General features: G+C 57.3%; 1 protein-coding gene across 1 annotated transcript in view; it reads right to left on the bottom strand.

The window, feature by feature from the left end:
• Window positions 1-3,547: 3,547 nt before the first annotated feature.
• Window positions 3,548-25,236, bottom strand: part of IGSF9B (immunoglobulin superfamily member 9B) — a 40,259-nt gene continuing 18,570 nt past the window's right edge. The window contains exons 10-20 of the mRNA XM_050911006.1: window positions 24,917-25,033; window positions 22,907-23,057; window positions 22,444-22,555; window positions 19,329-19,504; window positions 18,482-18,708; window positions 18,227-18,311; window positions 16,668-16,829; window positions 15,854-15,899; window positions 12,872-14,497; window positions 4,252-4,373; window positions 3,548-3,813 (exon numbers count right to left, since the gene is read on the bottom strand). Coding sequence (XP_050766963.1) covers window positions 3,590-3,813; window positions 4,252-4,373; window positions 12,872-14,497; window positions 15,854-15,899; window positions 16,668-16,829; window positions 18,227-18,311; window positions 18,482-18,708; window positions 19,329-19,504; window positions 22,444-22,555; window positions 22,907-23,057; window positions 24,917-25,033 — 3,048 coding nt within the window. The 3' untranslated portion in view covers window positions 3,548-3,589. The remainder of the gene's footprint in view (window positions 3,814-4,251; window positions 4,374-12,871; window positions 14,498-15,853; window positions 15,900-16,667; window positions 16,830-18,226; window positions 18,312-18,481; window positions 18,709-19,328; window positions 19,505-22,443; window positions 22,556-22,906; window positions 23,058-24,916; window positions 25,034-25,236) is intronic.

Below are 25,236 nucleotides of genomic sequence, written 5' to 3'. Positions count from 1 at the left end.
GACAAATATTCTTGCAATTCAGAGGCATTTTTTCACCGTGGCCCAGGATTTTCCAAGGGACCTAATGAAACACATCACGTTCGCAACGTGCAAGGAGGAATCGTACGCTTACTGATAAAGCAAGAGCCATCTACCTCAGACAAGCTTGTAAAATAAGAGAGTTTGGCCCAGGAAGATAAAAATCAAGATATATTTTGCAGCATGAAAGAAAAAAAAATAAAAATAATGAAGCAGCAGCAGCTGTGTTTGCAAACCACCAAAGCGAAACGGAGTTCAAACAGGGATGAAATGGGGGAAGCGTTTGGCATCGTCTGACACAGCTTCGATGTCCCAGGTCCGCGGGAGGAGAGAGGAGCGACCCCCTGAAGGGCATGGAAACCAGAGGGCTGGGAGAAGCGAGGAGGTTGCCAAAGCACGAGGCGAGCCCGTCTGCCAAAGCACGGCCCAAGTCTATCGGAAGGTAACTCGGTCTAGCGGGGAAAGGAGTTAAGGATGGTTTTAGGGAAGAGCCGCTTCCATGAGGCGCCCGGGCGGGATTTCCCACTCCAGCAACGTGGCAGGTACACGGCTGAAAGAGAGAGGGCTGCAGCTCCAGCCTCTAAAGGTCGAAGACCATGAAAAGCAGGGGGCCCAGCGGCTCAAAACACCTGCAAAAGGAAAACAACTCTCAAAAGACTGACCCAGCAAGCCGGCGCGCTCCGTCAACCTTCCCTGCACTCCAAGTCCTCTAGAGCTCCTTAAGACGGGATGGGGGCACGGTCCCGAGGTAGCGACCTCAAGAGCCTGAAGACACCGCCTTGCCCGTGCCAACGGGCGTCATAAATAGTTTGGAAAGCACTCAAATGGAAAAACAACCTTCTGTTAGAGAGGTTGAGGCAACGAGAGTGAAAGGAAGAGCAAGTCAGCCACGGCACGGCCAGCACAAAGCCTCCACGCCTCCCCCCAGCCGGGGCATCCCTCGGCCCCAATCGTCACCTGTCCGTCGGGAGCAGCCCGGCTCGCCTCTGCACGGCGAGAGCCGCTGCCGCCGGCTCGCCGCACCGTGCCGGCTCGCCGCACCGCTGAAGTTACCGGCGAGCTGAAGTTAGCCAGGCAGAGTTTTCCCCCGCTGCCGAGCGGGCGAATGGCATTAAATCAATTCAGATCTGAGCGGATTCTAGGGAAATCCCTAAAACACACTCAAATAAAAGAAATCCGCAGTCATACTGTTAGCGAAGTTGAACTCTCACTCTGATAGTTGAGGGTGTTACATCAGGTCACTCGTCACGTACTCAATAAAAAGCCCTGGTGCAGGCTGGAAAGAGAGGGGCATTTCTACGAGACCCTCCCTCCTTCCCGAGACAAACCTGCTCACAGTTTGAAGACCACCAACACGAAGTTGTTAAAGCTCGGAAATATCTCGTTATCGATTTAGAGGATTCATTGTCAAGTGGTTCAGACCTAAGTCAGGGCTTCGAGATTGGAAAAGACGCGGTGCTCTGCTTTTCGTGGTTGCAGGTTTCTGAGCATCCTGCTGGAAGAGGAAGCACAACCTCTAAAACCAGATATTTCTAGGCAGAGCGATAAACAGGCTCCAACCTAAAAGCTCCCAGGGAGCGTGGCGTGGTTGGAGTGCCGTATCCCGACTGCCCGGCTGACAGCTCGCGTCTTTCTCCAAACATCTAAGCCCTTCGAGGTTCAACCAGCAGCAAGAGCAATAACGAAGGCAAAGCAGAATTAAAGGCGAGATTGCGGAGAATCTCTTGGCAATTCTACCTGGGAATAAACAAAAGTTTTGTATGCAAATGGAGAGCCTGGGGCAAAAAACATGCCTACAGGCTCTTCGATTCTCCTGACGCTTCTTCTACAGCCCGAATCCACTCAAAGCAAGAATATCCACATGAAACACTCGGTATTTTATTCCCAGGCAGGCTGGAGGGTTTAGCACTTTACCACAGACGAAGAAGAGTGCAAACCTGGATGCAGCGGTTGATTTTACCACTTCAAAAAAAAAAATCTCTAAATATTTTAAAGGTAGGGATCACGTGGTATCAGCACTCAGCATTTACGTAGCACTTGCAGTCTGTAGACGACCAAGTGCTTGTCCAAAGTGCTCAGATATGACTTATCCCCATTTTACAGATGGGAGAACTGAGGCACAGAGAGGTTGAGTGACTTGCCCAAGGCCACACAGTCAGAGAGTGGAGGCAGAGCAGGAAAGCGAGCCCGGCTGTTCTCGGAGCGGGCTACACCTTTCCTGCTAAAAAAAAGAAAGGCCTATGCAATCCAGAAAACCACCGGCCGCCAAACCTACCCTAAGTATTTTGAAGAGGAAATACATTCTGGTGAAGAGTTAGAACAGCATTACTGAGAGGGGAACAGCGGGTCTCCTCGGATGGGGCAAAGGGAGGGACACAACCCCGGCAGGTGTCACAGCCTACACGGCCGGGCTGGAGCAGGAGAAAGAAGGGGAAAACAGTGAAACCAGCAGCAACGCATTTTAAGCTGACGCGAAACGCCGGGCTTAGCTTTGCGCGGTCGCTCCGAGGAGCCATCCATCTCCATCCGCAGAGCTGGGGATTTTCCAGCCGCTCTCGCCTGGGCTCAGCATCTGCCGACGGAGGCTTTTGGGACCACGCAGCCAAACCCCCTTCGCTCGCACGCCTGCAGCGGCGTCTCCCCGTTTTGCAGTTATGAATAAAGATTACAAACGTTACCGTAGTAAGAAATCACATTACTACACAGCACTAAAGGACATTTGCCAGCAATATACGGACTGTCAGGAAGAATTAATCAAAACCACCCTCATCAAAGCTGACACACACCGTACTTGGGGGGAAAACACCCTTGGACGAAAACAGTCCCATACCTGCGTGCTTGCACAGTGCTGAGTACACGTTAACAAGGTTCAAATGCATTTGCACAGACAAATGGTGATTTCTCACATCTCAGACCGATTCGAAGGCTCGGGGTCTTTCTGGTTTTCCCTTTCAGAGATAGGTAAGGAAAGATGTCACGGATGGTTTTGTTGCTGTTATCTTCACATAAAAGGAGGCTGGGAAGGGGGAGGCAGGGAGATTTTCACAATTACAGCTTTCCTGGGATTATTTGGTCGTGTTTTTATCATAATCAGATTCATGGGATTACCAGTTCCCGTCTGGGTTGTTAGTTTCTTGTCAATTAATTACACCCTGTGTCATTTAATTTCTTCCGGCGATTGAGGGCCAGCTGCTCAATTCCACACTTTCTCCCTAAACGCGCGCGCTGCAGAAGCAGATGTCAAAAGCTCCGTCTATGCCTTTCAAGCCTAGAGATCTTTTCCGAAACCGAGGTGCGACGCCCCCCCCTTCCCACCCCACTGAAGCCGTCCGGGGTCAGGGGAGAAGCAGATCTGAGGAGCGCCCAGCCCCAGGCTTCTTCCCCATCCCCCCGACCTGCCCCAGGGTCCCCCCAGCTCGTCCCCACCAACGAGCCGCCGAACCCCTCGGCAGAGGCAGCAGCATAGGGGTGTCGTGTCCCGTTCCCCCCCCCCCATCGCCTCCGTCCCCCGGCGGCGCGATATCGGCTCCCTCAACCCCCTCCTGTTTAACCTTCTCGGGCCGGCGCTAGGCTAAAGCAACGTGGCGTGCCCGCCGGTGTCGTCGTGGTCCACGCTGTTGAGAATGGCTGTCTGGTCTTCGGGGAGCTGCCGGTGGCAGAGGTCGTCCTTCAGCGCCGAGAGGCGGGCGAAGGGGTCCTGACGAGGGTGTCTCTTCTTCTTGCGGAGGCAGACAGCTTCGTCAGGCCACAGTACCTGAGAGCTGGGAAGGTGCTGAACCTGGGAGGCAGAGCCGTCTGGAGGGGGAAGAGAAGGCAGATGGGACCGGAGCCGGCAGCTATCGGCAGCGCCGGCAGCAGGAAGAGCGCTTTGCGTGCCGTAAGAGGGAGGTTATGGCAAGCCTGGCCCCAAACCTGGCCGCTTGGCAAGAAGGGAGCACGTTGGGCATCAGGGAAAATTAAATTAACACTCAAGAACAAAATCCAAAACAAATCACTAGAGATGGGAGATGCATGGAAGGGGAACTCCGTTTGGAGACAGGAGGAGCAGGGGAGGGACAGCCTGCGGGTGAGCGGACTGGGGAGCCATCCTTTTGGGGGGCAGGGGGTGAGGGCAGCATCCAGGCGTGGGCTTGGAGACCCCTCCGGCACTGGAGCCAGCAGGGACCTGCCCGAGCTCTGCCCATGGTGGGACAGAGGGGATGCTGTTGGGGACCGCGGGGTCCTCGCACTCACTGGATTGTTTTCTGGGTTTCGAGGAGCCCTTGGATGATTTTTTGGGCTTCTTTATCCGCTGGTATTTCAGAGCTTCGAGCCTCTCAGGTGCAGCAGCGTCCCCGGACGGAGATGGACATTTTCTAGGAAGGAAAAGCAGACAGGCGCTGTCAGCGGCTCTTGGCCACGCTCGGGCCTCCGGACGTCCCCGGTGGGGGATCGGTCGACCCCAGCCAGCTCTGCCATGGAAAAGGAAAAGGTGAGAAACCCGGGGCCGAGGGAGCAGGGCCAGCCAGGCGTGCCGGAGCGGGAGGAAGCGAGGCGCCCACGCGTGCCGCTCCGCGGGGTCCCCGCCGTCCCCCTACGTCTCCTCCGCCTTGCCGAGCGGCACCGCGAGCCCGGCCGGTCCCACCAGCAACGTCCAACGCCGGCCCCACAAGAGAGCCGCCGGCACCCCAGCTCGCCTGCCTGCCATGCCAGCACCGCTAAACAAAAAAGGACGGGGCAGATCCTATGTCCGATAAGGCATTTCTGGGAAGTGGTGGGAAACCCCTTGGGATGGAGAGAGAGGAAGAGACAGGCAGAAGCGGCACGGCAGCATCGAGACGGGCACCATAAGCCACCCAGGGCGGACAACACTGGCACCACAAACAGCAGAGAGGCAGGATCCTGCCCGGCCCGGCTCCCACAGCCAAAAAAACCAGGGGCCACACAACAGACAGGGACACGAAGGGCACACGCCGACACAGCCGGGAGCGGTACCCCATTCCCAGGTCCCTGTTATAAGCAACAACAGAAACGCAACAGCACGGGAGCATCTACTCCTTAACACCAAGAGGCTGGGAGCTGGGTTTTCTTGCCCTGCGGGACAGGACATTGAAATGAAAACACTGACAAGGTTTTTTTGCGAGGGACAAGGAGGGGATTTGCAAAGGGGTGTTTCCTGCAGGAGAGCCAGCAGTTGTAAGTGATAGCTTTCCAGCCTTAGCCCCTGAGTAACTCTTCTACAGGAACCAGCTCAAGGTTAAGTGGTGTCCCCTTTGCAAAGGGTTTTTTTTGCTCTACTTTCTTCACTGTACCTGTTTTTCCCATCCAAGGATTGGACAGTATGACTGCTGTGGAGAGCACGGCAGTAGAGGAAAACCTTCTCCTTAGGAGAGCAGTCAGTCCAGCTCTCATCTATAACACATCACAGCATCCCCCCGTCTTTCCCATTTCCTTCCCCCTCTCCACTTTACTTTCACGTCCCTCCAAGTTGCACCAACACTTAAGGCCGCAGAAGGAGAAGTCTGAGTCAAGGCAGCAGAGGCCACAGATAACGACCTGGGATCAACCTGAGTCACCACAGAGCAACCTGCACATGAGGTGCCCAGAGATGACAGGGGAAGCATCCACAAAACGCCTTTCATTGCAATAAAGCCAACGCTCAAAGCCAGGCTCCGGAGAGAAAAGCCTGGAGATTTGAACCAGCACGCCTCTAACAAGCCTGTCCTACCCTTCAAGAGGAGATGACACTCTTCTGCTCTCAACTCGGTCACCGGAGGTCAGCAACCAAACATTTTCAGAACAGTCACACAGAGGACAGCACTGATGGCAACTCCTGCATCTTCAGGCATCCACAACTGGGGCAGGGATCCGCAAACCCCGCAAGCCACAGGCCCTTCACGAGGCAGCAGGATGGGCAGGTAGAAGAGTCAGTAAGGTGCGACCCATCCGGTGTTGCAAAAACGCTGTCGGTGGGAGCGGCAGGGAACGGGCAAGCACACGGGCTCAAGCACGGAGCCCCAGTGCACCCAGGCTGCGGTACAAGAGCGCATCCACCTGCGGTAGACTTGGAGCTTCTCATCTCCCTTGGGTTTCAGGTGAAGCCTCTCCGGCACTGAAGACACCCTGCAGGTTTTCCTCTGCGACTCCCCAGGCGTGCCACCGCTGCGGAGAGCACAGCACGATAGCAACGCTTTATGTCTGAGATCCCGAGTGGCTGCTGGAGCGGCGATACTTCAGCTGGAGTGGCACAGGCGAAGAGCTCCCAAGGGATTTTTTCCCCGTGGGGAACAGACAGGGTTGTTTTTGAAGATGTGTGTGATTGCAAAGCTTCTCAGTTCTGCTATCAGTGTTGGAGAGCACCAAGAAAAGCGCAGCATAAGCCGATAAAGCAGCTGGGACGCAGCAGTTGCAACAGAAACCCAAAGACTGGGGTACAGAAAAGCCCCTTGTCATGTTTCCCATCGCAACAGAGGCATCAAGGCATGGATGCTCCTGGAAAGCCTCTGTTCCAGCTCCCAGCAGAGCAGCACATCAGCCGAAGATGAAGCAACTCATTAGACAAGCTGGCAGTCCTGCTGGCTGGATCCAAGCGAGAGCTTTCCCTTGTAGGAAAGACGACGTTTACAAGCCCGTACAGTTGCAGTGCTTAAACGCCTTCTTCCCAAGTGCAACCAGCCTCTCATGAGAGATGCTGCGAGCAGCAGCTCCGAGCTCTGTTGGGGCACTACCTGCTGAGCTGCACCAACGCCGACAGCCCCCATGCACACACTCAGAGTAAGACCACAGTGACCCAAAGGGCCAACAGCACAGGACTTCCCTGCGGTAATTTCTGCTGGAATGGTCAATAGCAGGCTTTTCCAAATAATATCCACCATTCTGTGATTTGCACAACAGTTACGTTCAGGCAGGTGCTTGGCTAACGGTGACCTCAACTGCTCCAGCTCCAGTCCATCTCCCACGGAGCTCAAGTGTGCCAAGCCCTGGACACCAGCGAGCTCGGCGATCCCGCCGCCGTGTTGCCCATCGGCATCTGCCTTCTACCGCCTGTTCCCACCACCCAGACAACTTTGCTAACATGATTAAAGCTCAACTTGTAAAAGGCTCTTGCTCTTTCCATTCTTTTTTCCTTGTAAGAAGATGCTACTGTGGCATGTTGACAACATTAGACAGATTTACGCAAGGAATTATGAGGAAATTGCCTGAAGCTCATTTCCACTAGTTCTCCGTAATTGGACTTGTATTTATACACACAAATATAAACAGCGAGCACACTGAACCCACGTGTCACTATAAATACTGTCTGACCTCTGGCAAGGAAGAGATACAGAGGACCACGAAATGATGCTACTCACCAGCCAAATTTTATCTGCTCTACCCACCCTTTATTTCTTCAAAAGACTCTGATTCTTCCAAATTAATTTGCATTTTAAGCTCAGCCAAAAGCCTCTTCCTGCCCCCAGAGTTAGCATTTTAGTCAGCTGTCCGTGCATGAGAGAGATCTTGAACACCAACAGATGAGAGGTTCAGAGAGGCGGGCGAACTTCTTCTAGAGACTTCAGCGCAGAGCCAAGCAAAGGAGCTTCAAGAAGCACACATGAATTCTGACGCAAGCCTTCTATGAGGCGCCACAAACACCCGGAGCAGCGGTTTTCCTCAACTCTTCAAAGGACAACCCTTCTGAACAAGCAAGGGTCTGAACTGCAAGGACAGAGAGGTACTGGAGAGGCCGCAAAGGTACTGAGTGACCTCAGAGAGCCCCAGGACAGGAGGAGGTAGCTAGCAGAGAAGAACTATCCAACCCAACACACATCGCAGCTGCTCTTCTTTAAACATCTTTCCACATACGAAGCAAAGAGGTAAGGGAGAAGGCCCATGAAAGCATCACTAACCTCTTTCCACCCAAAAGGGGGAACCTATGTAATTAAGGGTCTAGTAGATTCAAGGGCACAGTACAGGTATTTCACCTCGTGGAGGTCTCAACACACATTCCCTGTCTCCTTCTCTCCTCGAGTCAAGACACTGACATTCAGGAATAGTTTGGACATGTTAGAGCATCCACTTGGACCAGTTAGAGCATCCACTTGGACCAGAGCCCACCACGTCTCAGCCACTATGTCCTTCAACCCTTCATCCTCCTCAGATGAAGAGCTCAATTCGCCAACACGAGGCTCCGTCTCAAGCTCAAGTCCTGCGCGATCCCATGAGATGTCCTGCCAGTAGGAATTCCCCCTCTGCTCTGAGGCAGGGCTTGGCTTCTGCCTCCATCCGGGAATGCCATCGCGCATCGCTTGAAATCCTTCAGCACGAGAGGTGCTAGAAAAACACAGCGGTGACGGCCCCTTGCCCCAGAGCTGCTGCTGCCAAGACACCGCAATGAGGGAGGAAGGGGCTGGTCGCAGCGGGGAGCACACCAGAGAAGGGGGACCCTTCTACAGGTCTGCAGACACCACGACTCATCTACACAACGGACTTCACCATGCTGACAGGAGAGGAGCGGGGAGGAGAGAGGGTGAGGGAAAAGGGGCTGGACTAGAGAGGAAGAGAGGGGGATACAGTCACGGGGAAGGTAGGGGGGAGAGAGGAAGATAAACGAAAAACAGGAGTAAGAAAATATATAAGTAAATTAAAGAGACTGAAAAGAAGAAAATAATAATAATTAAGAAAGAAAAGAAAAACGCACTCAGACAAGTGGACTCACAACTTCTCCAAGCGGGAGGAGGCATGAAACACATGCAGAGGATCAGCACATGGACAGTCTTTAAAGGGGAACCTGTTTTCTTTCAAGCGGGGAGCAAGGGGTGCTGCTCCTCCCGCACGCCTGGCACTGATGTCCCTTCGTCACTCAACGCTACGCTGCGGCCAAGCCCCCGAACTCCCGGCGTCGGCAGCGCTGCCCCGGCAAGGCGGGGGGGCCAGGGTGGCCACCCAGGGCAGGCTGCGGTGCCGAGGGGCACGGGAGCTTGGTGCCTTGTCTGTGGTTTTTGGGTTTCCCTCTGCAGGGAGACGACAGCCCCCTCTTCCCCATTAGGGAATGCATCACCGCGCGCTCCATCCAAAGAGAAGACGACGGGAAAACTGCTCGTGCCGACTCAGTAACGGCATTATTTATCCCTGCCCATCGGTAAAAACTACCTGACCTTCACCCAGCGATGGCCACCGTGCTGCAGCCGCCACCGAGCCCGCAAACTGCCTCTCCCTCTCCTCCTCTCAGCTTTTATTACTGCAGTACAGAAACCTGGCTGGTCTGGTATAAAAATCCCTGTGCTCCGCATGCACTGACAATTTTATGACCCCAAATCATCAAGAAATTATTTGACTGGGCTCTTTACAGGATTCCTCGCTTATTAAAGTGAGATTTATTCTTCTGGCTTCCCCTTTTTAGGGATAATGACTCTGGAGTCACTCCTGCGCCTCCAACCCCCGGCAGCATCTTGGAGTAGGATGCACGGCTGCTCCTCAGCAAGTGTCCTGCTGGGCAACGTGACCCTGCTCCTGAAACCCCATCAGCCCGCGGCACCCAGCAACAGAGACAGGAGCCAGCCAGGATCCGTGCAAGAGCCACACCGAACTCAGATGTGAGCCTGGACTCACCTCTGTTGTGCTAAAGCCATGTTCACTTGTGTCCCTAAACACTCCCAGAGCGGGGAAGCACCACAGAAAAAGAATAGAAAAAAAACCCAGCCACATCCTCGCTGAGGGCTTCCCCATTTCTCGGGAAGTCTGGCACAGCCCAGATCTCACCAAGGCTTGGTGCTAGCTTTGCTCCTCATGGGACACCCTGCTCTGGGATCAGGAGAGGAAAACAGAAGAAGGTGGCCAAGAGCTCAAGAGCTTTGGAGGCTGCGAGGCTCGAACTGGAGGGGTTTTGCCATGCCAAGGGGATGGCTCGTCCATGGAACACACATCCTGTACCTGCTCGCATTGCCATGACCCGACACTCCTTCCTCACCTCTCCTGCTCTCCCCACCCCAGGACAACCCTCCACGTCAGCTGGAGGAACTCCCCTCTCCTGGAAACATCTACCTGATTTCTCTAGGCATCTCATCTCTCTCTCGGGAGGCTCTTTTCCAGTCCAACAAGGCTCCTCAGGCTCTTAGGAGAGCATCAGCCAGGACCTTGATGACTCTTCCCATCCAAGGCAGCAAAACTTAAGTTTTTGTAGGACCCTTCCTAAGGAAGCTTGGGCATGGCCAGGCCCTAGAAACAGTCCCATCTGCAATCCCACCTCTCCTTTCATAACCAGCCTGGCCGACAGCCAAATGGGTCAGCATTCCCAATCCTTGGGGTCAGGAATGACTATTATCCCATCTGGCTTTAGCAGTCTTAGTGACATTCTCTGCGTCTAAGGTCTGAAAACCATCTCCCAATTACTCCATCCCAGTTCCAGGGATGCCCATGGCCATCTAGGAAACCAGCCCCATGAAGGCAGCTCCAGAGGTATTTTCTGGGGATAGTCTTTCAAGATCTGCTTAGGGCGGTTTAATTACAGCTGGGTCAGAAGAAGTCTTAAAGATTTCTCCAAGGAGTGTTTCAGAGAGGGATGGCTTTTACTATGACTACACTTGTGACGGGGACGATAACACACCTCGCTGGCAGCCTGAACCTGTAGTTATGCTGCTGCCAACCATACAGTCCATCTTGAAAGAAAGACTTCTCCCATTTTCCATGATTGAGGAGACTCGGGAAAAAGAAAACAGATCCAGGTACTGATGGGAACAAAATTCTCCATGTCCTGGACTGCAACTGGAGACTGATTTTTGGAGCCCCACTCCGAGAGTGCTGTCTGCAGCGGGTTGCTCCAGATGTGGCTGTCTTACCTGGCTCCAGGGGGTGGCCATGAGCTCCTCCTAGTTTGGATCGTCCGGGACAACCCCACCTCAACATGCACCTCCCTAACACCGCACAACCCTCGCGCCACGCAAGCCCTGCTGGGGCCGAGGGTGCCACGTGTCGCCGTCCTCCAAGAAAGGAAGGGCGGCTGCGGGGAAACAGCAGCTTGGCTCATCCCAAACCCCAACATGAAGACACGGCTGCCACCACCGGGCTCTCCAGCCCCGGCGCCTCCCCGAAGGCCGGGGAGCAGCAGCATGCCGCTGGGAGGGGAAACCCAAAAGCCACAGAGACTGTGCGTCCAGAGGTGTTTCCTAGTGTTTTCGGATTCCTTATTCCCCTTTAAAGGAAGAGATGGTATTGGAAAAGCCCCTTCCATGTCCCCTCTCATGCCCCGCTCCCGGCCACCCTCCACAGCGCCCACATCATCCTTTCGGACATGGATCACCCTTACCTATTGAGCTGAGGAGAAGCTTGTCTCGACAACACTGCCCAGATAGCTGAGATTAATCAAAAACAAAGCAGTTATCAACACCCGCAAGGAGCCGAGCTCCGCAACACATCAGCACGTCAACAACTCCAAAGGAAAAGGAGGGAAAGAAACCAAACCGAAACACAAACGAAACGAGGCTGGAGAAAAAAGGGGGAAAGAAACAGAAGAGAAAGGAAAAGAAGAAACGAAAACAATAATCAACAAAGCGAATGGATACACTGCATAAAAGCACAGACAACAGTGCTGCTCTAACACAGATCTGTCCTGGAGCTGGATCTCCTTGGGGTGCCCTGGCTAGGAGACGTGGACCTACGTCTACATGCTTAATTGCATTGCTCCGTAGCTGTGTTTTCCAGAGGCACACAGAAGTCGTTCCAGGCTCGTTCAGCTCCTCTCCCTCCCCATCCTCTCCCCTGAGCCCTCCTTCCTTCCCCCCTGCGCACCCCAGCCGTGCCGGGCCAGAGGGTTTTTCTAAGGCCATAACGCTTCCAGGTACCAGAGGGCGGGAGTGAAATGCGGAGGGCGCTGCGGGGTGAAACGCTGCCTCCCCCCTCCCCAAAACACACGCCTCTTCTCCGTACGCCTCCGACCGCGCCGGCTCCGCGGGGCCGGGTGCCCCGGCCCCCCGACTCCTCTCTGCCGCAAGCCGGAGGGGGGCCGGGGTTCGACCCCGCCAGACAACAAGCCAAAATGAAGCGAGACGAAAGGATGGGACGAAAGCACGGCTACAGGGTCTAAGGTGCTGTGAAAGACGGAGGGAAAGAGGAGAAATACAGAGAGAGAGAGAGAGACGCTTTTTGCCTGGAGCAACCCTGGTACCTGGAAAACCAGCCGCTACTGTCTAGTGCAGCCACATCCCTCTTTAGGGCAGGATCTGAGCATGCCGGCAGCCTCCCGATCTCCGCTGGGGTTAGTTTATTTTTATTTTTCCTCCTCTCCTGACATGCTGCTGGTGTGGCTAAGTCCTTGATCTCTCCCTGCCCGCGTCCTGGGGCTGCAGCATCCCTTTTGCAGGTGGGGCGGTGACCGTGATAGCTGTTTCTGTCATGCATTAAAGCTCTCTAGACTCCGCGGGAAGGAAGAGGAGGAAGACAGAGGCGCGGCGGCGGCGGCCCTAACGTTCGAAGAAAGCCAAGAGCCAGCAGCTAGAAGAGGAAACAACCGCCAGTGACACCAGGACACTTACCTACGCGAGCCGGGAGCCAGGTCTTTGCACGCCTGGTAGATGGCCCGTAGCCCGAGTCACAGCGCTCCCAGGTTCCCAAGGGAGCAGCCGGGGAAGAGGCAAGCGTGCCGCCGGCACCGGGAAGGTCGCCTGCCTAAAACCCAGCTCTCTCGGGCAGCGGCCATGCAACTCACACGCATGGCACCAGCCTCTTCCTAGCAAAGCCCGCGGGACGCCGTCTCCAAAAGGGATGCTGCAGCGCGCCCAGAGAGACCCTACGAGTTGGGATGGCGATGGCAGGGAGGGAGTCAGAGGGAGCGGGTGAGGCAGGGTGGGGGAAGCCGGGAAGGGGGCCGGGGGGGGCACCACGGGGCTCACGCACTTACCCCGTGGCGGCTACCGTGGTGGATGTCGGCTCCGGTTGGAGAATCTCCTCGCCGGCCCTCCTCGGAGAGGGGATGTCTCCAAAAACATCCATGGTGTCCACGGGCAGGGAGGAGCCCTGGGAGCCGGAGTAGCCGGTGGTCAGGGAGGCAAAGGTGGCGGTAGGTCGGTAGCTGGGGCTGCCTCCCCGGCTGCTCGGCGCGGGGGATCCCGTCGACGGCGTGGACTTGCGGGAGAAGCTGACCGCCGCGGGAGGCTGCAGGGTGATCTCCGACACCTCCGCCTGCTGGATGAGGCCCGGCCGGGGCCGGGCACGGGCGGTCAGCTCCGGGGAGCTGTTGCGGGAGCTGAGGGGGCTTTGGGTCAGAGGAGAAAGCCTCGAAGGTTGTAGCACCACCTGATGTAAACTGGGCTCAGCCCTCCTGACCTGCCGAGGGCTGGGCCGAGGTCGGGGTTGGGGCTCGTACCACCTGGTGTCCAGGCTGAATGTGCTTGTGCCGCTGGGGCCGACGGGCTCGGACGGTTCGTGGTAAGGCAACACGGGTATGCCCATACCTTGGCTGGTATGTCTTAGCTGCCCTTGACATCCCATGGGTTGCATAGGTTTGTCCTGCCACTTGGTGGTGGTGGGCACGGAGGGTTGGCCCCTGCCGGGTGACTTGCCGGTCCAGCTCTTTGGTGCCTCCAGGGGCAGGATGCCCGGGTAGGACGCGGGGACCACCTGGAGGGAGGAGGGGGGCGGCCCCCGAGGAAGGCAGCCGGTGGGCTGGGAGCCCTCAGCCGCCTCGCAGGGCTGGAGCTGGTGGGGGAACGGCGCGGGGGCCGGCTCCAGGCCGCCGAAGGGGAACTCGGCCCTGCCCCAGGGCTCGGGGGACCGGCCCCCCGTGGGGGTCTGGGCCAGGGGCAGCGTGCTGTTGGAGGCGTTCTCCCCGTTCTCCTCGGGGATGGTGGGGTGTCCGAAGGGCCCCTCGGGGGGCAGCGGCGGGGAGGACATGACTGAGCTCAGCGGGCTGACTTCTGGCATGTAGAAGGGCGGCGGGTCCACCTCCCCGGGGCTGCTGCTGCTGAGGTAACCGTAAAACTGGTGGTGGAAAGCCCGGGGGGCCGGCGGGCGGGCCTGGCCGGTGGCCTGCAGGGCGCCGGGACCCTCCAGCGCCCGGTGGAACCGGGGGCTGTATGCTGGTGGCTGAAGGTAGGACTCCTGGCTGGAGGAGAGAGGGGTGAGCTGGGCTTTCAGGGCGGTGACGGAGGCGGGGACAACGGGGTCATCGTTCTCCTCATCCGACTGCCTGAACTCGGGGTACATGTCCGTCTCCTCCACGAAGGGGAAGCCCTCGATCCGCCGCGTCTTCAGGGAGGGCTCCATCTCCGCCGGGTCCATGACGAAGCGGCCGTCCGGCCCGCGGCTGATGAGCTCGATGGGGGTGGTGGCCTCAGCTTCGGCCTCCGCCTTGGAGACGCTGTACTTCTTGCTGCTGATGGCTCGCTTGGTCTTCTTGTAAAGGGAGAGCTCCTTCTCCTTGGTGGGGCTCAGCATCCGCTTGGCCTGCGGGCCCTGGTCGTCAGAGGACTCCGAGGGGGGACGGAGCGTGCGGATGCTCTCGGGACTCACCTTGCCGGAGGACAACCTGGACCACAGGGGAGAAAAACCGAGAGAGGGGACGGTCACCCGGAGGGGAAAGGAGGTCTTCTCGCCCAGAAGAACCGCCGTCCGGATCCGGAAAACAATGTGCTACCAGCTCTCAAAAGAGGAACCACTGGGAGAAATTTGCAGGGGCTAACCAGGACGGCAGAGTCTTGCCCAGCCACGGCACAGGCCAGAGGACCAGCAGCAGCACACATCATCCCCGCTCCTCAGGAGCGGAGCTCAGCACGCTCGGCATCCCCGCCAGGGCAGGCAGCTCACACCAACGCCTTGCTAACAAGCTCCACCAACGCCTCGCAACAAGCTCCGCAGCCCCAGCGGGACGAAAGACAGATCCAGAGCTCACTTCCAACTCCTTCAAAGGTTTCCTACGTTCACCTGAGCTATCCATGCCTGGGAAAGCCCCCAAGAGGAGGGACGTCAGGCAAACGTCCCCTCCCGCAGAACTCAGCATCTCACTTGGAGATGCTGATGGATCATTTCAGACCAACTTTTTCCCCCATTCTCAACACTCAAACTTAAGGCTGAGAGCCTCAAAAGGCAGCAAGCATCAGAACAGTTCACTCATCCCTATCCAGAAAGCCTCGGACAAACAGGAATGAAAGGCAAAAGGCAGCAGATCCAACAGAGACAGTGCAGGCATGGTTATTTCAGTGCAGTGGATGAACCAAAAAAAGCAAGATTAAGATCCACCAGCACCGGCACATTTTGCAATGGTCCAGGAACCAAAGCATGAGGTGTCCACACCTCAGACTCTCACGCTCACATCACGAAGATGCTCCTGCTGATTAGCAGCTATATATGCTTTTGATGGGCTCCGCAAGGAGCTGTGGCTACTGCAGCACCATGATCCACTACCTTTGGGCACATGTGGAAAGAGGCTTCAGCGGGGCACTCTTCGTGGGAAAAGAAAAGATACAGGTGTAAGATTCTCTGAATTTCCCAAGAAAAAACAGAGCCAACAGAGAATGACTCAAAAACTACACCGAGCTTGCACGAAGGACTCCGTACGCAGCAGGCTAGCCCTTCTCCTAAGGAGCCCCTTCAAGCTGGGTGTGTAACTGAGTTCCACCAGTCAACTCCAGCTTTGCTCAATGTCCACAGATCCAACGGGGTCGTCTCTTAAAGTTTGCTGCATTTGTCCCTGCTGCTTTCTGCTCCAAAGCCCGTCTGTCTCTTGTGAACCATTGTGTTCCCACAAGTTCAGGGAACACACAAAACAACTCGTCAGAAGCAACCAAACAAGGTCAGACATTTCCATTTGAGCCTTGCAACAACTGCAGGAAGGAGGCACCTTGAAGACCCACAGCCTGGTGCCGCATCTAAGACAGATACTTACGGGGACTCCAAACTCTTCCTGCAGTGGGTTATCGAGAGAGGAGGGTCTGGAAGAGAATAAAAAGGGGAAAGAAGAGAGAACGCTAAGGAGGCGCAACACAACAGAGACAAGACAAACTCAACATCAAGACAACAAAAGACACTCAACAAGAGGCCAAGGTTTCATTGCTCCAGTGCTTTAATGGTTGCTGACAACAAACAGCTCCCGTCACAGGGTCCTGCCCGTCCTGCTGCCGCAGTCTCGCAGGCCAGAGGAGAAGGAGCCGACTCCCCTGCCCTCTCCAGCTCCCCAGCCGCCCTTTTCCCTACCGGCTGCTCCTGCATGGCGGCTGCAGTCCCAGCTTTCGGGAAGCAGAGCGGCAGGGTCTCCTTTGCGGGGGTCTTCTCTAGCCTAGTGCGGCCGTTGGGCACTGCCTGCTCCGGGTTGGGCAGAGCTGGGCAGGAAGCAGCTGGAGAGCCCAGCTCCGGGGGGACCTCGAGGAGGCGAGCGGTGTCCCCCCCATCTCTGGCCCAGAGGACACCCCAGCCCTAAACCCCCGGCTCTAGGAGTTATCACCACGAGAGAGCGCTCCCTCGGAAATCCCAGGCTAGTTTCTCTGTCGCCTCTTCACCCACCCTGCCTCTCCCGCTCCCGACCACGGGCGCTTTCAGGCACAGCCGAGGGATGAAGTCAGGGCTTCACCTGAGGACGCGCACGGACGGAAGAAGAGACAGACAGGGAAGAAGGTTACCACCACAACACAACCAGGGAGGAGAAATGAGGAGGAGGCGGGAGGGAAGGAGGGAGGAAGGAAGCACACCGGGGACGGGCTCACCTTTCTTGCGCTTGAGCTTGCGTTTGCGTTGCTTGTTGACGAAGCAGGCGGCGAGTGTGCTGAAGAGGATGGCAGCAGCCAGGAAGCAGATGGTGGCAACGATGCCAGCCAGCACAGGGCGGGCTAGACCCTCGTCCGTCAGGTCAGGCGGAGGGAATACGTCTAGGGGAAAAACAATTAGGTGTTACCCACACACTTCTGCCTGCTGCCTTCCCCAGGGACCTACCACAGCATGAATGCAACTGGTACGAGGAATGATAATCTCTAAGTAAAGACCCTGCTTCCAATCCAGCCCACCTGGGGAGAGCAGTCAGTGCTGCTGCAGGCCACTGCCAAGGGATTTAGCGACCTTGCACCACATAAACCATTTTGTCTTAGCTGACGGACCCCCAGGGAAGAAGCCTCCACGCCACACAAATACACATTTACGTACAAGCGCACACAACTTCACCAAACCTGCAGTTACCTCCCGGCCCAATAACCCGCTGCAGCAGCACAAGGTAGTTCACCCCGTTTGTCAGTGCGCCATTTCAAGCTTTTCAATGAAAACCGGGCTCCGAACCCTCGTGACGCCCCTTCACTAACCACGAGCACAGCCGAACCACCAGCAGACCTCAGCTGCGGCCATTTGCAGACGCAAACCCCGCACACACCAGCGCTCCTGCCGCGTGCTCGCGCCCAGGGTCAGCGCGCGTTCGCCTGCCGGCAGCACCGGCCTGGGAGGGCAGCTGCCTGGGGCCGGGGCGCATGCACGCCCCGCGGGCACTGCCAAACCCCATCAGAAAAATGGTGCGAGAGGAGCGAGGGCAGGCAAGCAGGCAGCCCGCAGCAGGCAGGCAGGCAGGCTCTCCACACCGCGCCGGCACCGCTTGGGGGCAGAGAGAGACTGCTGCATTCCTGTGCGCAGCGGAGCTGGGTGGCTCCTCAGCTTTTCCACGCGAGCCATAAAAGCAGGGCTCGCCGCATCCCCGTCTCGTCCCTGCTGTCCTCGCCTTCCCCATCATAATCACGTACCCTCGCCTGTCCCTTGCTCGAGGAGCATCCTCCGAGCTGGACCGGGGTGCAGGGTACGTGCACAAGCTGCAGCGTGCTGCAGTCTCCTGTTGCAAAGCTTTTTTCCCCTTGGACTCTGCACTGCAGTGCCACGTTTCCTTCTCTGCACCTTTCATTCCCATTTCCAGGCTGCGCAGTGCCCGGTCAGAGCTTTGTTCTCCAGGCACCCCGCAGAGCCGAGATGTGCTGCCACTCTGCACCAGCGGATGCCCGACAACGCTGCGCTCCACGGGAAGGACTAAATGGGGCGGTTTGTCCTCGCCCGCTCCGAGCGCCGCTGATCCGTTTGCATCGGGAGGCAGCACGGGGCCAGCAGCGTGCCCAGGACACTGACCCTAACCATGCGCCCATCAGCCCAGCTCACAGCCTGAGCATCTCAGGCAACAGCACAAAACCAGCCGTCGCTGTCATAAGCAAGTACTGATGCAGGACCTGAGCGCTAGCTCAGGTGCCTGCAGAAGCAGAGATGCTCTCAACAGCTGAGGGTAGAAGGAGCCACCCCTTACCTGTACTGGACACGCCAGCAACGTTGCTGGGTTCGCTGATGAGATCCTGCATGACCGCCAGGACCCGGAACTCGTACCAGGTGTCCTGAAACATGAAACACATCTGTCAGGTCCCCCACCACAGCCTCCAACCTTGCCCAGCTCCTTGAAGACCCCAGCACGGGGACCGAGCCACCCTAAAGCCACCCGAGCCTTCCCCAGAGCTGCAGCAGACGGTGCAACACCAGAGGTATGGTGTGGGCAGCCCCTGCTTACCTGGGACAAGTCCTTGGCAAAAAACTCGTTCTCGGTCCCCGGGATGCCATCGTCCAAGATCTCCCACCTCTCCGCAACACGGAACTCCATGATGTAGCGGTCGATAGGGAAGGTGTGGTTAGCGGGAGGAAGCCACGACAAGAGGACGCCTTGCTGTGTCCGGTTGGCTGTTAGGCACCTCGGTGGGGTAACCAACACCAGAGGTTCTGGAGTTGTTACAGGGAATGCTAGGGACAGAGCAGATGGGACAGGGACACCTTTGAGATGGGGCGAGGGGAAGCGCAGAGGATGCTCTCCCACACGCATCCCATCAGTGGCAGACGGACCACCACGGCAGCGGCAGTCCCCACCTTCCAGGAGTTTAGGGCACGTCTCGGGCATGTGCTCTTTTATCTCAAGAGATACAAAAGTGGCTTTCCAAAAAGCAGGGGACTAACGATGCAGTGACTCCAAGAAAAGGGGCATAGCGTTAGAAAACCTCCTGCTTCCTCCCACCTCTGCCCAAGACAGCCCCAAGGCAGGTACCAGCACGAGGCCCTTTGTGTTAGCTCCCGCTCTGAGCCGCACGCAAGTGATTTTGTGCTCTATTAATACCTCCTGACCCCAGCTGAACTTAAGGAAGATCTGAAAGGTGACTGGTACAGTACAGCTCTCCTACGCTGTCTCTTAGGACAAGCTTTTGCGAGCCTCATGCATCCAGCAAAGTCTACACGCTTCATCCAGGACCCTCCACTAACTATCTTCTACGCGGCTGGTAGGACACGTGGACCAAGGCAAAGGGCCACTTCTCCCCACGGACCTCCTGAATTCCTTCCCCCTCCTCCCCTTGTGCCCATGGAGGACCTACCTAGAGTGTTCACAGTGACCACCTCACTGAAGGAGCTGGTGCCCAGCTTGTTTTGAGCCAAGACACTGAACTGGTACGCAGTCTCCGGTTCCAAGGTATCTACCAGTAGCCAACTGGAACCAGCTGGCACGGGGAGAGACAGCCAGTCGTGGGGGCCAAACTGGGCTCTCTTCATCCTGCCGAGAGAAAAGGGAGCATCCTCAGGAAAGGTGCCTTCGACAGGGAGGACAAAGAGGCAGCATTAACTTCTCGAGCGAAAATGGAGCTTTCCCGAGCGATGGTTTGGTTTGACAGCAGCGATGTGTATGGACATGGGGCAGCCACTCGCCACCCAAGAGCCGGCTCGGGGACGGCGCACACGAGGACTGCCAGGCACAGGGCACCGTCCCGTTGTGCCACACCAGCATCCCCCGACTCATACGGGCACTGCCACCAGCCCTCCCCTCTGCCGTGCACCACCTGCGCCCTCTGAGCAGGGTCAGGGACAAAAGCAGTGCCAACAGCCCCACTCTGAGGTTATCTCCATCAGATTCCCACACGCAAAAGTGGAAGCTGGCGCATTTTTACTCCGGCGAGTGCTGCAAAGGGGATGGCTGGAGCAGGAGATCGGCCCTGTTCCCATTTACACCTTGACAGCTCCCAAGCCAGAGCCGAGTTTTCCCTCAGCTGTAGCCCTGTACATGCAATCCCACAAGAGACATTTAACTAAATCACCGTTTTCGCCATATCTGCACAAGTCGGGGGCTGCCAGCACAGCCCAGGGCGTAACTCAGGGTTTGGCAGTGCAGCAGAGGCACTTGCAGGGAGCACAGGACACAGCCTTTCTGCAAGGGTCTACAACCTACAAACCCAGGGCGAAAAAAGCTCCCAGAGCGACCCCAGCACACATGAGCGTGCAGCCACCTCCACAAGCCATAACCCCGCCGGGAAGCAGCACGGTGAAAGAGCCCCATGTCCCGAAGCAGCATCACTGCGCTGCAACGATATTGCAAGTATCGGTGCTCGTGTTAGAGAGATGCTCTAGGGAGTCCCAGCCCTTCAGCTGCAGGTTTCGGTGGTGTCCGCAGAGGATTTGGGAAGGATTACTGCAGATGGTCTATTCTGCATAGGTAAATGGGTATATCTGTAGCCACCGGCATACAGCCAGGTAAATCCACTGAGTAGGAAGTAAAAGATGGAGCAAAGACAAATAATGCCGCTGTAAGTGGAGCAAAAGGTGAGGCAGGAGAAGCAGCAGCAAGCTATGGAAACAAGCAAGTCGGCAGAGAGCCATGCACGTGCAGCGTGCCTCCACCAAACCGAGCGGCTGCGGGCAGGAAAGCCTCTGTATCACCGCGGCTCCGGCTGGGACTACAGCTCCCAGGATCCTCCGCCGTCGCAGTGGAGGCATGGAGGGCAGCGGAGCAGCCTGTCACCCCGAGCGGGTTTCCCTGCGGCATTTAACCCCACTGCCTTCGCACCCCTTCTCCCCAGCGCTGCTGCGGGCAGGCACGCCACGGCGAGGGGCTGAGGGTGGGGAGAGCAGCGGGTAAATGCAGCACTAATCGCCCCTGGGGACGGGAGACGGCCCTTGCCGAGGGAGAGCACGTATGCAGGCGGGATGCTGTGGTGGCCCTGGCCATCCCTGGGGAGCGGGGTTTGCATTTCCAGCATCAACAACCACGGAAGCGGGAGGAGAGCATGAACTCCACAGGAGGCGAAGCCATGTTTTGCTGGAGCATCCCGTAGCCACGGCAGGGAGGAAAACGCACGGGTGGCCAGCTCTCTGGACGGCAATAGATGACCCAGCACCGTCCCAGATCCCTGGTCCCAGTGAGCAGCACAGCCCCCAGGGCTCACACCCTACAGTCAAGGCAAGATGGGTCTCTGCCTCCCTATCCCAGGTCCCCACAGCACCCTGTAAATTCCCCCAGGCAAGCTTGGTGCAAGCACCCTTCCCTGCTGCCGGCTGCTCTCCCCGGTGTGGGGTCTGGAAGAGCCTCGAGGAGGCAGGAACCCAGCAGCAGGGTGCAGAGCAAGAGCAGCAGCAGATGCCACCTCCCTCCAAGGTGAGCCATGTCTCCAGAGCAGAGAGATTTAACCACTCCTTCCCAAGGACATTTTCATCAGAGCAAGGTCTGCACCGCTCCGCTCGCTCCCTCATTTCTTCCCCTCTGCTCGCTCCATTCCTTCTTCTTTCCATCTCCCGACAGACCGTCCAGCCCCACCCTGCAAGTGTCCCGCCTCGGGCTGGAGCAGAGCAGAAATCACTACGGGCAGCATCTACCCTATCTCCACTCTATCAGCAGTCTCCATCGGGGCAAATTAAGGCAAGGAAGGAAAGAGAGAGCGAGAAGAAAGGCTGAAGAATGCCAGCCCAGGCCTGGGAAGGGAAGGCATCATCCACTCCACATTTGCAAGGGCGACTCTTCAGAAGAGGAAGACAAGAACAAGTGCAGAGCCCAAAGAAAACCCCAACCTCGCTGCAGCTACGTTTCACCCTCCCCTGCCCCAGGGAAAAGCCGGCAGGGCCGAGCCCGGCCCCATTGCGGGAAGGTGGGATGCACCCACTGGCTTTGGGTACTGGGTAGCACAGGCTGGCAAAGGAGCGATGGGAGCAAAGCCCTATGAGGCTCAGACCCGGCCGGCATCTCACGGTGGCTGGTCGTGAACTCAGCCGGGATTTAACCACCTCCAGGGAGTCGCAGAGCAAGGAGAGATCATTTCTGCTTAGTCACAGCTCTTCCAGGACGCACTCTATAAAGGTTGCATTTTCCATCCTCTCCCTGGCTGTTAAGCTTCATAAACAGTTTATCTTGAAATTAGATGCCAGAGGCAAAGTTACATGAATGCAAAGCGTCTCCCTTGTACCATAAGCAGAATAAAACCTGCTGGGGCAGACGGAGGTACTGGCTGGCACAGAAGGGAGAGGAAACACGGGAACTACATGATCCCACCACCACCCACCTCTCCAAGGCACCGAACGGGAGCTCAGCCCTGTAATGCCCACGGGCACAGAGCCGGGCATGCCACCCTCACCACCCTCCTCCCCCCCGGCTGCTCGAAGCTCGGGTCGGCTAGGAAGGAAAAGAAGCAGAGAGCAAAGCATGCCAGGATGACTCACAGAGGGCCGTACCAAACTGAGAAAGTCTGCTCATATCCACCGTCGTAGCCGGGCTCCCAGGACACGTTGGCAGAGGTCATGGCGACCACAACGTGCACGCTGGTCGGGGCGTGAGGGCTTGTGCCTGCGGAGAGAGAGGGATGGGTTAAAGGGGAGCAACACCACGCGCTGGCAGGCAAAGGCAAGGAGGCTGGAAAGGCATCTGCTCCCAGCCGTGATTCGAGGGGACTCCTCTTGCACCAAGCAAAGGCCACCTGGAATTTCTGCTAGAAATGGCAGCAGGACAACTGTGTCCGCAGGTGGCCAAAATAACAGAGCAGAAAAAGGCAGCTCCACCAGTAAAGAACATTTAGAGGAGACATTGCTCTTCACAGGAAGCATCCCCATCAGCCCTGTTGACACACTGCCTGGGGGACTCTACCCAGGGACCCACCACTGGCCGTCCCCAAGGACCCGTCCCCCGCCCTGCCCGTACCTACGACGGTAAGGTGGGTGCTGGCAGTAATGCTTGCGACAACGTTGGTGGCGACGCACTCCCACTCGCCATGGTCGTCCTTGCCGAGGGAGCGGATCTGCAGGGTGCCGCCGGGCAGCGTGTTGTGCTTGCTCCTGCTGGGCTTCCCTACCTTGGGCAAGGAGCGGGAGGGAGCCGGGCAAAGAGAAAAAAAAAAACCACGACTCAGAAGCGGGTTGCGGGGCAGGGCGAGGCGGCAGCGGGGTCACTAAGCTACCTGCGCGGCCCAGGGGACACCGCCGGCCACCGGCAAGGAATCTGGTCTCTCCGGTCGTGGCAAGGCAGCCGGTTCCCCCGTTTTCGAGAGGACCTGGCGGGGCAACGCGAGAGGCATGCGTCAGGGTGGCTGATCCTCAGCACTCACACACAAGCGGAAAACCCCACGGCACTCACACGGACACCGAGCCCTGCACCACGGCTCAACCTCCAGCATCCAAAGCTGCAGAGGAAGGTGCACCAGCCACCCCCGGCAAACACCCTCCCAGGCCAGGGAAGGCATTGCCTGCCCCAGGAGATGCCCAGACTGCCCCTCAGCCTCAGCCCGCGGCAGAGGAGAGGCAGGACCCTTCACGTCAGAGGTTTGGGCAGCAAGGGCCCCATGGGGATGCGGGAGGACGGCGTGCGTGGAGGTGCCCGGGAGCTCTCAAGCGGCGTGGAAAAATGCATCTTGTAACAACTCATGTCTGCGCCCATCAGCCAAAGTTGTGCAAATCCCACGTTGTCCTGAGTCCTCTTCAGCTGTTCTTCATGCAGGGGTGTCTGCCGATCGACACTGGGACCCACAGTTCAATGCCATACAGGATGAGCAGAGGAGCAGACGGGCGCGTGGGGCTACCAGTGCCAAGCCCAAGTCTTCAGGAGTCCTTCAAGAGACTGGTCAGCACTGCTGGGCTGATGGGGAGCAAGGGAGCTTGCTTCTGCCACTGGGAAACTGAGCCCAGCCCAAGCCAGCCCCAACTGGAGTCAGGAGGGATAAGCCCAGAGTCATGACACGAGGAGGACTGTCGAAAGGCCCAAGAGGGGTTGAAAAGAAACCTGAATAAGGAGAGGGTGGGGGGCGGAGAAAAATAAGATGGAGAAAAAGACAAAACGGCCAACAAGTTTTAGGTAGGTCACTTGCAATCTGTGCAAGTCATGGTCCTCCTTGTGCTGGTAAAAGGAACTCAAAGACATCCAGCATCTCACACGGCAAGGATTGAGGACGGTGCCCACTGGGCGACGCAGGGACCCCGCTCATTCTGAGGAGCCCTAAGAAGGGGATGGGAGGCTTGGAAAGAAGATCATGACAGGGGGACAAAAAGCCCAGGAGGTCCCCTGCACGGCAGCTTTCCTACAGGAACAGTGAAGGTGGGAAGCGAAGGGAAGGCTGGAGGAGGACTGGAAAGCCCTGGTTGCTCCCAGGCTGTGCCACCACGCCGGATCCCACCCTGCTTTACAGAAAGGGACATCCTGAAATCATTATGTCCAGTCCAGCATCATTAAAACAGCTTCTTCCCAGGGTCTTCGAAGTCACAGAGCAGCAAAGCAGCTGCTGACCGGTCCAGCCCCTTGCCAAAACACAGCCAAGAGACCCCCGGACACGCTCCAGCGGCACATCCCCTCCCACCACGGGAGGTCCGTGCCACAAGAACGGCATCACGGGGCTGCCATGTCCTGCCGGTGACTACCTCACAGGCAGGCAAGGAGGAGGGTGTCCTGCGGGCAGCACTGGCGAGGAAGAGGAGGGGGGCCGGGGCAGGGGCAGCGCTCAGCTTTGCGGATGCTGCCGTGACGGTTTCACGGGATTAAAGTACTCGGTGGCCACAAGCCGGGCTTCCCCCACCCACCTGCGGGACAGGACGGCAGTGGCTCAGCCCAAAGCGAAGCAGCTGTACCTGCAGTTTGTTCTTACCGGGACAGAGTGTGGCTTCTCTGTCTGCAATATTCACCAAAAGCCAAAGGCACTGCAGATTTGTCTGGCAGGCCGGGTACCTTTCTCCAGGCGATGATGGGAAAGGGGTCTCCGGCAGCAGCGCAAGGAATCAACAGCTCCCTCCCTGCCTCCTGTCTGTACTCCCAGCCTGGTAGCACCGTGAAATAGGGGGGGTCCTGCAGCCAAGGGAAAAGGCAAGGAGCGTCAACCTGCGCCAACTCCCACCGCGCGCGAGCGGCTCCCCACCACCAAAACCAGCCCTTTTCCAAAAGAAATGAATCACCGGTTTCGGTAAGGTTCAGGAATTGCAAGGAAAGCCACGGTGGAGAGCGTGCGCTAAGGAGGCTCTATGGTACACCAAATTATACACCCGGAGGGA

The sequence above is a fragment of the Gymnogyps californianus genome, chromosome 25 (genome assembly GCF_018139145.2).
Source record: "Gymnogyps californianus isolate 813 chromosome 25, ASM1813914v2, whole genome shotgun sequence".
In the NCBI taxonomy this organism is placed as follows: domain Eukaryota; kingdom Metazoa; phylum Chordata; class Aves; order Accipitriformes; family Cathartidae; genus Gymnogyps; species Gymnogyps californianus.
The sequence above is the reverse complement of the archived record's forward strand: the minus strand, read 5'-3'. Positions and strand labels throughout refer to the sequence as shown.